The 14680-nt window shown below is 41.2% G+C and overlaps 1 protein-coding gene across 5 annotated transcripts in view; it reads left to right on the forward strand.

Moving 5' to 3' along the window:
- TMPRSS7 (transmembrane serine protease 7) overlaps nucleotides 1-14680 on the forward strand; it is a 39461-nt gene that overhangs the window by 14309 nt on the left and 10472 nt on the right. For all 5 annotated transcript variants that reach the window (XM_068908656.1, XM_068908693.1, XM_068908672.1 and 2 more), the window contains 7 exons: nucleotides 3280-3347; nucleotides 4360-4553; nucleotides 5436-5474; nucleotides 8870-9098; nucleotides 10431-10561; nucleotides 11819-11931; nucleotides 13678-13784. In XM_068908656.1, the coding sequence (XP_068764757.1) occupies nucleotides 3280-3347; nucleotides 4360-4553; nucleotides 5436-5474; nucleotides 8870-9098; nucleotides 10431-10561; nucleotides 11819-11931; nucleotides 13678-13784 (881 nt within the window). The remainder of the gene's footprint in view (nucleotides 1-3279; nucleotides 3348-4359; nucleotides 4554-5435; nucleotides 5475-8869; nucleotides 9099-10430; nucleotides 10562-11818; nucleotides 11932-13677; nucleotides 13785-14680) is intronic.

Raw genomic sequence — 14680 nt, forward strand, 5'->3', positions numbered from 1 at the left:
ATCCCCAGAGTGATAACAGAAGAACCACTGAAGATAGCCTCCTTTCTCCCTTGATAGTAACAGTAACATGTAAAACCCTTGCAGCGTAATTTGGAGAAACACTGAGCTCCACCTATGTTATTTAAGTGCTCTAAATACTTGTTTGAATTTCCTCTGTCAAACAGTAGAAACTAGGGATTAACATCAATGTTATTTTTTACTGTGATTTTTATGGCCTTTGCTTCAAAAGAACCTGTTACAGTCACTTTAGTATTGATTTTAACCGCTAAGCAGTGGGATGGGATCTGAACAGCTGGAGGTACATGCCACCTTGTGGCTTTAGCAGTGTGCCTCCTTGTATATGAGAAATGAAGGTTAGCATCACTCTTTGGAACTGCTAGAATCAGGAGCATGCTTTCCTCAAAGGCAGTCCCATGGCATGAAAGGCAGACTTTTTCTTCTCCACATGTTTTACACTGTGTTAGTAAGAAATATGTAAATGCTACATTATTAATGAAGAAAATGGGCACAAATTGCATTGAAATACAAGAAATTTCATTTAAACATAAGAAAAAGCTTTGCTACTGTGAGGGCAGTCAAATACTGGAACAGGTTGCTGAGAGATGTTGTGAAGTCTTCATCCTTGGATATATTCAAAACCCAGCTGGACACGATTCTGGGCAACCTGATCTACTTGACCTTGATCTGAGCAGGGAGGTTGGACTAGATATCTCCAGAGGTGCCTCCCACCTCAATCACTCTTTCATTCTGTGAAAATACTCTGCTGTATACTGTCTGTAAAAACACTCTGCTATATACAGTTAACTGCATCCTTACTGCAGCTGGAGAACACACGCAGCACTATAAGCTTGTGCTCATTTCCTGAAGTTTCAGGAAGTGGCCCTAAAGTTTCAGGATCAGGAGAGAGGTGTTTCCTGGGCAAAGAATGTGCATACTTTTCAAACTCGTTTATTTGTGAGAAACCTTACTGTACAGGTCAGCTGGTTATTTGCAGAATCACAGAATGGTTTAGGTTGGAAGGGACCTCTGGAGATCATCTAGTCCAACCTCCCTGCTCAAGCAGGGTCCTCTAGAGCATATTTCCCAGGATCGCATCCAGACGGGTTTTGAATATCTCCAGGGAAGGAGACTCCACTACCTCTCTGGGCAACCTGTTCCAATGCTCTGTCACCCTCACAGTAAAAAGGTTTTTTTCCTCATGTTCAGATGGAACTTCCTGTGGTTCAGTTTCTGCCCATTGCCTCTTGTCCTGTTGCTGGGCATCATGGAGAAGAGTCTGGCCCCATCCTCTTGACAACCCCCGCTTCAGATACTTGTACACGTTTATGAGATCGCCTCTCAGTCTTCTTTTCTCCAGGCTAAACAGGCCCAGCTCTCGCAGCCTCTCTTCAGAGGAGAGATGCTCCAGTCCCCTCATCATCTTTGTAGCCCTCCCCTGGACTCTCTCCAGCAGTACTGCCATGTCTCTCTTGTACTGGGGAGCCCAGAACTGGACCCAGCACTCCAGGTGAGGCCTCACCAGGGCTGAGGAGAGGGGGAGGATCACCTCCCTCCACCTGCTGGCCACACTCTGCCTAATGCACCCTAGGAGACCATTGGCCTTCTTGGCCACAAGGGCACACGGCTGGCTCATGCTTAACTTGTTGTCCCCCAGCACTCCCAGGTCCTTCTCGGCAGAGCTACTTTCCAGCAGGTCAGCTCCCAGCCTGTCCTGCTGCATGGGATTATTCCTCCCTAGGTGCAGGACCCTGCACTTGCCTTTGTTGAACTCCAGGAGATTCCTCTCAGCCCAGCTCTCCAGCCTGCCCAGGTCCCTCGGAATGGCAGCACAGTCTTCTGGTTTGTTAGCCTCTCCCCCCAGTTTAGTATCATCAGCAAACTTGCTGAGGGTGCACTCTGTCCCTTCCTCCAGGTCATCCATGAATACATTGAACAAGACTGGACCCAGGACTGACCCCTGGGGGACACCACTAGCTACAGGCATCCAACTAGACTCTGCACCACTCACCACAACCCTCTGAGCTCTGCCATCCAGACAGTTCTCAATCCACCTCACTGTCCACTCATTCAACCCACACCTCCTGAGTTTACCTAGGAGGATGTGGTGGGAGACAGTGTCAAAAGCCTTGCTGAAGTCCAGGCAGACAACATCCACTGCTCTCCCCTCCTCTACCCAGCCAGTCATCCCGTCATAGAAGGCTATCAGACTGGTCCAGCATGATTTCCCTTTGGTGAATCCGTGCTGACTACTCCTGATCACCTTCTTGTCCTCCACACGCTTAGTGAGGACCTCCAGGAGGAGCTGCTCCATCACCTTTCCAGGGACGGAGGTGAGGCTGACAGGCCCGGAGTGTCCTGGCTCCTCCTTCTTGCCCTTTTTGAGGACTGGCGTGACATTGGCTTCCTTCCAGTCCTCAGGCACCTCTCCTGATCTCCAGGACCTTTCCAAGATGATGGAGAGTGGCTTAGCAATAGCATTCGCCAGCTCCCTCAGCACTCGCGGGTGCATCCCATCAGGGCCCATGGATTTGTGGATGTCGAGTTTGCCCAAATGATCTCTCACCCGATCCTCCTCCACCAAGGGAGAGTCTTCCTTTCTCCAGACTTCCTCTCTTGTCCCCAGGGTCTGGAATTCCTGAGGACTGGCCTTAGCAGTGAAGACTGAAGCAAAGAAGGCATTCAGTAACTCTGCCTTCTCTGTATCCTTTGTCACCAGGGCACCCGCCCCATTCAGCAGCGGGCCCACGTTTTCCCTAGTCTTCCTTTTGCTATTGATGTATTTGAAGAAGCCCTTCTTGTTGTCCTTGACATCCCTTGCCAGATTTAATTCCAACTGGGCCTTAGCCTTCCTTGTTGCCTCCCCTGCATACTCTGACAACGTCCCTGTATTCCTCCCAAGTGGTCTGTCCCCTTTTCCACATTCTGTATGCTTCCTCCTTCTGTTGGAGTTTTGCCAGGAGTTCCTTGCTCATCCATGCAGGTCTCCTGCCCACTTTGCTGGACCTCTTACTTAGAGGGATGCATTGCTTTTGAGCTTGGAGAAAGAAGATCTGATGCTTCTTGGGAATACTGGACTCACTATGGATGCTTTGAAGAGCTGATCTGTCCATGTTTGCTGCTGTGACTGGATCGGTTATTGTATGTTTGGAAAGCTGTGCAATTGCATAATGATTGCAGAAAAGAGGATGTTCCTGGGAGAACTTAGGCATGTAACATCTCTAGGTTTGCCTGATTTGGAGAAATGCTAAATCTTCATCAGCTTAATACTTTCTCTTTCAGATGAACTTGGTTTACACAACCTCTGCTTTCTCCAAATTTTATAAGCAGTCCACTGTTTCGGAAGTCAGGTAAAATTGTGGTTAATGTGTTGGTATTTTTGTTGGATATTATACAATGGAATGAGCTACAAGAGAAGCCTATTTTTGGTTGTTGTGATTTAATCTCTTTGCTACACACTTGCAATAGCAAAATCCGTTTATAACCTGTACCGATTCATTTCGCACAAGTAAGGGCAAACTTAAGCCGTATAAGCAATTCCTCATCTGTCAGGAGTATGGTTTCAGGTAACATGAAATAATGTCCTTAAAGGCTTTTATGATAGTTTGGCTGCTAGATTGTCAATATACAGAAGTTGGGACCCCGTTAGAGCCCAACTCTAACAGAGTTGTGTGTATTTTATAAATAACATATATTGCTGATATAAAACTATTTTGTACTCAGTGAGTGCTTTGCATAGGAGAAGGGAAAAATCTCTATGCTCCTATAAGGTACCCTTACTCTAGTATTAAGTATACAATTAATGCCAGAGGTTTAATTATGGTTGATACTGTTGAATCCTCTTGAACTAAACAGTTTTGGAGTGAGTTTCCAGGCTACATTGGATGTAAAGATCTTCCTCCCCACCAGGTGGGCAGAGAAAGATTGGGGTGACAATATGGAGCCTCTAATGTGTTATCTACATAGTGTAGGCAGCAGTTTTGGCATACTGCACAGTACAGTACAGTGCATGGTACAGGGAAAGGTGCACAGAGTTACATAGTACTCCATTAGTGAAGATGGTTGTTCTTACATTTCTGTTATGTTCTTTGGGAGAAAATCCAGCTCAAACTTAAGTAGATGTGATTATTTCCATGGACCTCAAAAGTGAGGAGCCTTCAGGAAATCATTTTAGCAAAGATTCCTAATTAGGGATATAGATTTTTTTAGGATAGAAAATATATTCAGTGTGTCAAAATAACATGGTAGGATGTAGAATGAGCCATATTCTTGTAAATTTCTGCTTTAGAAGCTTGTGTTGAAGAGTCCTGTCTTGATAAAACTTTCACCCTGACAGCAAGCTGTTGGACCTCTTTATTTCAGTAACAACAACAATGGAGGCCTTCTTATTCATTTCTGGATCGTATTTGTAGTACCACAGGCGAAAGGCCAAGTGCTGTGTGAGGACTGTGTGGCTGCCATCTTAAAGGACTCCATTCAGACAAGTATCATCAATCGGACCTCAGTGGGAAGTCTTCAGGGCCTTGCAGTTGACATGGACTCCATTGTAGTAAGCGGTTAGTATTAGGACATGCTCATTCCTGCAGGAAATACTTAATTAATCAGATATTTTTATCTTGGAGTAACAGTTTCTATAAACATACCAAAATCTCTATCATATGCTTCTAATATTAAATTTATGATAATAATAATACAAAAACTTGGAGGTCAAATTAAGGTACAAAATGTCCTGATTGCAAAGGCTCCTTTTCTTTAAGTGGTTATGTCCAGATTTAGAAGTTAAGCCTGACTGTTTGCAGCCAGCTCAGATTTGGGTTAAGCTGACTTTACAAATATCAAAAGATCAAGGGTTAAGGCTTCCACAGGGATCAAACTTCAGCCCCTCTATTAAAAATGAGATTCATATCACTCCTCTAATAAAGATTAAAAGGCTTATTATATAGCTGCCCATTCATTAAACAACTTCTTTTTAAGTGCTACTCCTGTTTGGGGAAGAAATCAGCAATGTAGCATTCTGGTACCTGGATAATGTAATTCGTTACAAAATCATGCATGATTTTCAGCTCTGTAAACAAGGTCAGAACAAGCTTCATGCAAACAAGCGTCTAACTGAAAGCTGAAAAAGGCTTTGTGGCCATGGATGAGGAAATGACCTCCTGAGCACCTCTCTCTTGGGCCTTCAATTGAATTTGACAGCTCAGTTCTCATGCAGTCTCTTCTTGCCTCAGACATTGAGATTCTGCCTATGATATGACTGCTCCAAAGCTGCTCCCAGAATTTGGAGAGACCGAGGAGGCTTTGGCAGCCTCCCTCTTCGAGACAGCTGTTCTATTCTGCATGCTTAGCGTTTTATTTTAAGTGAGTGTGATTAAATCAAACCTCAGATTGTGGATTTTGTGCAAATGAGAAGACTTACAGAGCTCTCTTTTTCTATGCAGCTGGTCTTCGATCAGATTATTGGTCAACAACGGGAACAGGTAATTTGCCATTCTTGAAAGCTTCCTGGCAGAGAAGAGGTAGAAAAGGAAGCTGTTACTTCATCTCTTAGGCTCAAAGATAGTGCTCAGTTTTAATTTAGGAAGGTTAAATTCAGCCTTAGCGTTTACGCCCTGACTTGCTGCAAGAGTGACCAGGGGTCTTGCCTGTGACAAATGCAGAAACTGTCTGCCTTTATTTTGACTGAAAATTCGCAAAAGCACCTGGTAAGAAATAAACCAAGTCAGTTCCTTCTGTTGAAGGGAAAGAGAGTAACCACTTCTAATTTGGGTAGCATTGAATTTAAGTCCATTTATTAGCTTTTACCCTCAATGACAGCAACACTTAGATCTGTCCTTTAACCTCCTCCCTTTTCTCCAAGGTGGACGATGAGTTTTGCTTTTGAATGGATTCCATAACAGAAGTAGGTCTAGGCAGTTGAATTTTGCCAGGTTTATGGGAGACACCTTTCAAATACCTGCCTGGTTTCATGTTATAACCTTCCCACTGGAATTCTTTGGCAGGGTGCAAAGAGACTCTGCAAGCAGGACAAACAGAGTTTAAGAGTACAACAAAATTATGTTGACTAATAGACAGAATAGATACCTAGGACTAACATGCTACTAGACTAAGTATTCATACACTAATCACCTTTGATGTAGCATCCTGATGAGTCTCTGTTGGCCCAGCAGTTGTCAGTCAGGTAGGGATGTGTTGACTTCCTTTGTTCCTTAGAACAGAATTACTCTTCAACTGGCTAAGTTGCTATCTTTTAATCCTTCTTGGTTTTTAAGGGCTTTATATCTTTCCAGGTCTATGTTTCAATTTTGTGAGACACTAATTTGTACTGTTTCAACAATTAAGTTTCTATGTGTTTTCTGCTTCTGTTATTTTGCTTTACCTACTTTCTCAGAGCTCAGCAATTGCTTTTTTCAGTGCACCCAAGCCAAGGTCTCATACCTGCGCTGTCCACAGCTGGACTTTGGGTCACAGGCCCCGAGCCGCGGATTTCAATGCCTAGATTGATATCAGCCCATAATTTCTCAAAATTCAATTCATATTTGCTAAAACAATCATTTATGCAAAACTTTTCTTAATTTAACTGCAAAGCATAGCATTATTGGCCTTTGTGACATCTCTTTACAGGCATTTTAATTATGTAAAAGAATTGTGTGCATTGGTGCCAGCTCTCAGAGTTTTTTGGTTAGTTTCATTTCAGTATGCTAGGGCAGAGGAATTAGTACAGTCAGATCTCATGTTTCAATTTATTCCATAATGTATTCCCTAAAGGAGAAGAAAATAAGTGGAAGAAGAGTAACACAAATATTGATGCTAAGGATTTTTTTAGGACTTACATCATCTGCCTTTCTTGCAAAGACAGAAGAATGAAATGCCACACTCTAGACGTTTTTCAGAGACTTAGTGTAGTTGAGCACAGTTGGACTGGTGTCTGAAAGAAGTATAGTGTTGGTATGGGATGGGTCGCAAGGGAACAGCAACATGGATTGCCAAAGGGTTTAAAGCCTTATATTGGTGCAGTTTCGTTTTCTGACTCAAGCTGGGTTCCCTTCAGTGTCTCTGCTTCAGACTACAGAACACGGTGCAGAGATCCAACTGCTAATGCAGCAGCATACACAGAAGGGGCATCCCGCGGTTGTGTTTCGAGAGCAGTGGAGTTACTTTGGCAAGGAGGCTCATCTAGTTGATTAGTTCAGGTGCAGCACTGAGGTGCAGAATTACTGAAGCACTTGTGCTGATTCAGCTGATACTGGCGACTTGCATTGCTGTGGTGTGTGGCTAGGCAGGGTCCAGCTGGGTACTGTACCCAGCTTTGGTTTCAAACTGGTGTACTTGCATTGCCTTCAATTCCAGAGCTGGCTCTTATTTCTTGCACCACACTCCTCACTAGCAGTGAGCCAGTCACATTATTAAGCATTTAGTAGAAATTATTGTAGTCACTTAGCTCTATAGAGTTTCTTTATGAGCAAAGCTGCCTTTGTTAGGGGCGAGTAAACAAGCACAAATAACTATTATGAAAATAGTGTTATTGGGAAGAGATAATAGAAGAGGGAAGAAAAATGGCTCAACCAAAGCTTTAAATAGTTATAACTGTAATTCACTTGAATGGTAAGTGACCCTTACAAATTGTTCAGAAACATTCATATCATTAGTTTCAAGATTGTAAATTAGAAGTGGAAAGGTTCAGACAAAGCCTGCCACTTCCTGTCTTGATTAACTACTAGCAAAAAGGCCAACATTTTATTTGAGTCAACAATTGATAGGGAACTTTCACAGTGCTCTAATTGATGTTCCATGATTGTAGCTATTTCAGAGACTTGTCTTTTTAATTGGCAGAGATTCATGCAAATGTTTACTTTGGGTCATGTTCTCCCTAGTCTGCATTTTTGCTCCTTCTCACCTTTCAAAGAGCTATGTTAAGAGTTTTAGGTATGACCAAACAAAAAAATTCCCTGAGCTTTTTGCTGAATGGAAACTGCAATGTTGAATTGAAACAAAGGCCTCAACATATCTGACTTGAAAGCCATAATGGTTTTGCCGTAACTGGAAAGTTGAATGCAAGTAGGGTAATTTTCTGGTGATTCTGGTCTAAAATATGGTTTTATTTAAAAGAAAAAAACCAGCTATGTTGTGTTGGCTCACATATATTGTATATATTTCACAGTACTTCCATTTCTAACGATGACTTCTAATGCTGCAAGTTTTCAAGACTTGACAGGGTAAAGTCCTAAGTAACTGGGTCTCAATTCATTTTGACTCTATTCTGAGCAGGAGGTTGGGCAAGAAATGTCCTAATGTCCCTTTTAACTTGAAAGAATTTGTCTCTCAGTCTAATGGCAGTGTCTACAGCTTATTTTTCCTAAAACACCAAGGAGCCTAACATTTGAATAAGAACTTAAAAAATAAGCTGCATTTTTGTGTGTGGGAGTTTTTTTGTTTTGTTTGTTGGGTTTTTTTTAGCATTCTAATATCCATAGGGAGAGCAGTTGATTTCTTTCCTGATAGTAGATGAACATTTCCTGGGGAATAATTGTTTAAGTTGTCTAGTCTTTGGGCTCCACAGAGCTTTGTGCACTGCAAATCACTGTTCTAGAAAATGGCAGTGTTCTAGCGCAAATATCCCTATAACTATTTACTTGCAGTACTGTTTGCCATGCTCTGTAGTTTTATGAATAGATTTGACCACAGATTTGTAATTAATTAAGAGGAAAACAGCAAGTGGGATAAACAGGCTATTTTTGTGTTTAGATAGGCTTTCATACATTGCTTTAGTTCAATACAACTTTTAGTATTTTTGCTTGTTTTGGTTTTTTTGCACTTCGCGCGGACTTAAGTTTCAGAGCAGGTGTCCAGTGTTGAAAATGTGACATTTCCACAGGAACAAATTGTATGTATGATCTGTATGCTGATCACCTACATGAGCGCTTTCCTCTGGATGTCCCTGCTACTTCAGGGGGAACAATTTGCTATTTTAAACTGATCGCATTAGTGGGCCATCTTATTCGTCTTTCAATAGTATCCCTTCAGATTGAAGCAGATAACTGTATCACTGACTCGCTAACCATTTATGACTCTCTGATGCCAATCAAACATAAGATGCTCTACCGGTGAGTATAAACTTTCGCTGAGAATTCATTGATAATAGTTTGTTTTTTCTGAAGATTTGTCATCTGCGTGTTTGGGGTTTTGCTCTGTTTAAAACACTCTGTTCTTCAGCTGCTACACAGATAATACCTGGCAAGATACCTTTTTTTTTCTTACAGGAGCAGAAAAGTTGATCTTGCTGATAAAAGGAACAGCTAAGTATTCTTCAAATTCTTTATTCTGCAAATAAAATGCATTCTCATCTAGATACAGATATATAAGGAGTTCACACATTACTGGACGGAATTTTCTGTTTCTTGTCAGGAAACAGATGTTGACTAAAAGAAAATGTCAAAATCTCCTCCCTTGAAGAAAGTTTCCTTCCATATAAAGATTAGCGCTCTTCATACGCAGACTGAAGTTCTAAAACTTCAAGTCTCTTGTTTCCTTTTTTTTTTTTTGGCTGCTCTATATGAGCTGTTGAGAGTGATAACAAAAACTAGAGCGGAGGCTCTGACGGGTAGCGGGAGGGGTAGGGTCTGTTTTTCTTTTAGGGCCCAGAATTCTTATCTGGGGATTTTTTGATTGAAAATCCTAGTAGCTAATTCGATAGGGCTCTGTCAGACTGTAAGGCAAAGACACCACCTCCACTAAGAGAACAAAATGTTCAGTGTTTTGACCCCTGAAATCACTTCTCCTGGCCTCTGAATGTGTGAATAAGCTGCAAAAACGGCACTGGCTTTTTAGTACTCTTAGACTGCTGTCCTCTAGAAATCTGAATCACTCACTGACTTGTCCATGAAACAGCAGATGGTGTTCACTTATTTATTAGTGGTGGTGGCCTAAGGAAGTGTGCTAGGTAATGCATACAGAAAGTAACATTTTTATGAGACTAGTTGATATGGCTCAGGTTCTCTGCTTCAGACTTGAACAATATGTCGCTTGTTTTGCCTGTACCCCTGCTTCCCAGCTAAAACTGTTGGTCTAATAAAATATATTCTCTCTCGCTATAAATCTCTCTCTCTCTTTTTTTTTCCCTTGACCTCATTAATTTTTGCTGAGTGAAGGTATAAAAGGCTAACTCAGTATTATTTCCTGGAGTTGACCAGTCCCTCTTATTTTTCATGTTTACAATTCTTTTTTCCTTCTTGCAAGAAGTGACTTGGCAATACCAGGTTTCTAACTGGTCTTCTGACAGGTAAGTCACAAGTGATGAAGTGCATGGAATTTTTTTTTTTTTTTTGCTGCGCTTTGGACTGGGTGAGCTCTGCAGCAGTGGAATTTACACAGAGTAGGAGTAATGTGTTTCTGTTACAGATTGCCTATGAATGTACTCTGCTTTCTTCCCCTCTCAGAGCTTGTGAACCAGCCGATTCATTGGTGTCACTTGTGTCCACAAATAATCTCATGTTGATAATATTTAAGGCAGCACAGATAAACAAATGGAAGGAATTCCATGGATATTTTGAGGTCATTACACAAGAAAGTAGGTTTTTTCTGACTATGGATATATATTTACTGTGTTATTTATAACTGAGAGCCCAAAGTGTCGGTCGCGTTCCTGAGTCTGGATAAATGACTCCTTGCAAATCTGCATTTCATTTTCTACATGCCAGTCTCTCTTCATCTCCTCTAAATTACTAAGTAATTGTCTTTCTCCTGAGTAATTTCAGCTATTTAAATTAGCTATCCTAAAGTGAAATATTAAGATGGCATGTTAAAACTAGCACTAACTGAATTAACTTGTTCTGGACTCCAGTGTGCCAGTAGGTGGAGTAGTTTTTTCGGGTGATGAACCATTTTTCACCCTCTCCTGGTTTGGGACTCTCAGTAATGATGTCAAAGGTGGAAATTTTAGAGGATAAAGCTTGAGTCGATCTATCTGCATTTTCTATTGGTCCCTGCCTCCCTGTTAATACAGAGGAATCGGCTATGCTTGTACATCGATTCTCTTTTCCACTCAATATTGCTTTACGAAGTGGTTTGATCATAATCTACAAATATTACCAGGAAAATCCAACTGGTAGCACAAGGGCAAAAAGTGTAACACAATCCAATGCCTGGAAATTCAAGCTACTCAGAAAGATGCTGAATAGTTTTGATACCTTTTTTTAATTCTCTAAATCAATTGGGCATTCATACAAAGGAAACTTTAGCTTCCAGGGGCCTGATTCTATTAGCACAATGTTCATTTCTCTTTTAACTGGCTACGTTTTTTTAAGACTAGATGTCCTGCACATCGATGCCTTGATGTGCAATACTGCTTGAGACTTCTTTGCAGAACTATCTTCAGTGAAATAACTGACATAAACCTTCACAATATTTTTTTCTGCTCCTGCAGAGCCAAAATAAAAATCAATAGCCCAATAAAAGGCTCAGTTTAAAGAAGGAAAAGACATTTTGTGATTCCCAAACTTTTCAGCTGAAATGTGAGGCTGCAGTCATTTCTGATAGCCTTAACGTATCTAATAGATAATGTGAACTGGTGAGCGTCCTGTTTTGTGAGAGACAGACTCAACTCAGCAAGCATTCCTAGATTTTTACATCCCTTGTCTGTTTACATCATTTGGAAGAGTTTATTTTTACAGCTGAAACCCAGATAAACACAATTCCTAAGCTGTCCTGTTTTGCATTTGAAAAGTTGTGATAAATTTGGATGCTTAGCCTACAGAAATAGCATTACTGGAAATACGTTAAGGTTTACCAACTTCTGTGTCTCTTTTTTTCCCCCCCTCCCTCCTAGAGTGTGGAAAGAAAATATTGACAAAAGAGAAAATTGGCTATGAAGGGAGGATCATGAGTCCGTATTATCCAAGCTATTATCCTCCAAAGTGTCTTTGCGCGTGGAGCCTCCAGGTAACATAGCATGCACTCTCTCTAAGCACTGCTGCATGTTTTGGGCACAGAGAACCTTGAAATATAGCAGAAAAGATAATGTAGGGAGTAATTTGCTTTCTCATAGATGTGCCAGTTTATAGAAATAAGTAGAAAAGAGACAGCTGAATAGCTGTTGGGGGGGGGGTCTTTCTTTCTTTCTTCTTATTGACCAAGAGAACAGCTAAACTGTCTAATTTTGAAGTTGAAGAGCTGAGATAAATTTTTGAGGTTTAACCTATAGAACTGCTTCACTGCAGAGAATGCAAGACTTCACTGACTTTTCTTCTCTCCTCCCTTCCCCTGCCAAACTAATGAGGGGAAAAAAAGACAAAAGAGAAACCTTTGTCCTCTAATTTAGTTAGTGCTGCTGCTTCTCCATTATCCCCTATCAGCCTATTTTGTTACGCTTAATAAGTTGAACTTTGTCTTCTAAGATGGGCTGTCCATTTCTCTGATTTTTCTTAGTGTCTTTTTTTTCTGCATCTGCTCATGTACTTTTCTGCATGTGAATGACCAAAAGCTTATATCTGTTTAAGACACTCTCTTCATGCATTGTCTGATGCCTGATTTCTCTAAAATGCTGCAATTCTACCCCGTGTGGGGTGATGTCTTACGATTTCTTACGAACAAAATCTATTAATACACCTTTTCTAGCAAGATTACTCGTTGAAGCAACAAATAAAACAGTTTTCAGAAGTTCTTCAGGAACTTTTCTGGTACCTCTTTGGCATCACACTTTTCCTCTGGAAAAAGCATGGCAGTGGATACAATCTAGTCTATTATTTACCTACGTTTCTGCTTTTGCTACTCACCTCTAGCTAAAGTACTTGTTGCCCACATGGAATCACACCAGTTAAAGTGGAGTACACCTAGCTAAGGCCTAAGGCCTCTTTCTCCTCTAGAAAACTAGGACGATGACCTTTTTGCCAAACTTCAAATCTTCAGGTCATACTGGACTTCTGAGGCAAAGGTTTCTGGACGCCTAACAGGGGCAACCCCCTTGGACTTATTTCTCAAAACCATTTAATTTCCCAACAGTTTAATGTTGAAACTTCCCTTGTTTCCCAAATTATATACCAGCTGTAAGAGAGAGAGAGAAAAACCTCCATTTCTGGATTCTTGTTCTGACTTAGCCCTTCTTTTTTACAAGACAGTGTTCCTTTAAAAAAGGTTCTATTCCTTTTAAAAAAGGAACTTCTGTTAATTATGTACCCTTATGATACTGCTAGGCTTAAAATAATTTATAAAATACTAAAGAGTCCTTGGCTGAGCAGGTGCTAGCAGAAGGCTACAATATTGTGGTAGAAATAACTACTAGCCTTTCAAAGGTGACACAGGTATTCAGTGCAGTGTCTAACTCGGCCAACCACTGGGGCTCTTTGATCCTGTGCGAGTAAAGCTGGGCACGTTTGAGTGCTTTGAACTCAATACAAAAGCTGCCTTCTATCTATGGGCAGTGGCTTTTTGAAGATGAAAGGATCGTTTGCTTGAGGGGGAGAAACCCTGCAGCTGTGGTTGGGCTTTGCCAACCTTTGCTTTTACTGGCGACTGAATAGCTGGCAGGTGTCTCAGGTGCTGGCTGTTGAGCTGGGGAAGTCAGCGCAGCTTCCCTAGCTTGGCATTGCTAAGTGCTGTAATTGCTGAGATGAAGCTAAGGCCTTTCATGTGCTGCGTCCACAAAAGGAAAAGGGAGACTGTCTGTACTGTCTTTGTTGCTCACAACAGACTCCACAAAAGAGCCTCGGTATAGCACTGAAGTTTCATAACTATACCATAAGTGAGAAGAATATTAAAGGCTGTGAGCGAGGATGGTGGAAAATTAATGAGCACATGTAAGTACTTCTGCACGGTTTATTAAACTAACGTCACCAGAATCACCTTTCCCATCGCTGCAGCAGTTGGCTCAGAGAGGTTCCACAAAAACAGAGAAGCTTCACTGGTGTCTATGACCATTCCTCTTTCACCTTGGCTGATGGAGTAACTGAATCTTCATAAGACGTTTAAAAAATTTTCTAAAGAAAAGTACGGTGAGGCTGAAAATAAGGGCTATCTATGACCTCTGGAGAGGTAGAAATGGAAAGAGCGGGCGAAGATAGGTAACTGTGATCTCTGAGATAATTTTGGGTTTCCTGGCATCACCAAACAAAGTCTGTAGAACTCTTTGAAGTGTAACTTAATTCTATGATTGTTCACAAGGACACTGAACTTAAATAACTTCTCAGTGAAAGGTATTACAGTGAGATTATTGGGAACAGTACAGTAACCGATTTCGCATTGCAATCCCTGGCTCTTGAAAGAGAAACCACACAGAGCTTGGTTCCCAAAGTACACTCTTTCTTAAGTGTTTTTTATTAAAATTTGCTGGTAGCTGTTTTCTGGAACACATTTTCCACATGTTTTAAAATTATCTTTCAGTTACTGGATGCTGAGGCAAGGCTAGACTTTGGATTTTTTTGTTGTTTAAGTGGAAACATCAGAAAGATCAGACCTGAAACTGAACTTTTAACCCACTACTGAAACTAAGCAAACTGAGTCAGACTGCTAAGAGTGTAACTGAAAGAAAAAAAAATGTTTCTCTGTTCTTTAATACCATGCTGTACTTTGGCATAAGGAAAATTCAGGTTGTTTTAAGCTGCTAGCATTGTGCCTTGATGGGAATTGGTTACTGGACTAGATGGGCACATGAAAAAGCCAGTCAAAATGGACACCATTGGGTATTTTTGTGTGG

Source organism: Struthio camelus, chromosome 1 (assembly GCF_040807025.1).
Source record: "Struthio camelus isolate bStrCam1 chromosome 1, bStrCam1.hap1, whole genome shotgun sequence".
NCBI classification, from domain to species: domain Eukaryota; kingdom Metazoa; phylum Chordata; class Aves; order Struthioniformes; family Struthionidae; genus Struthio; species Struthio camelus.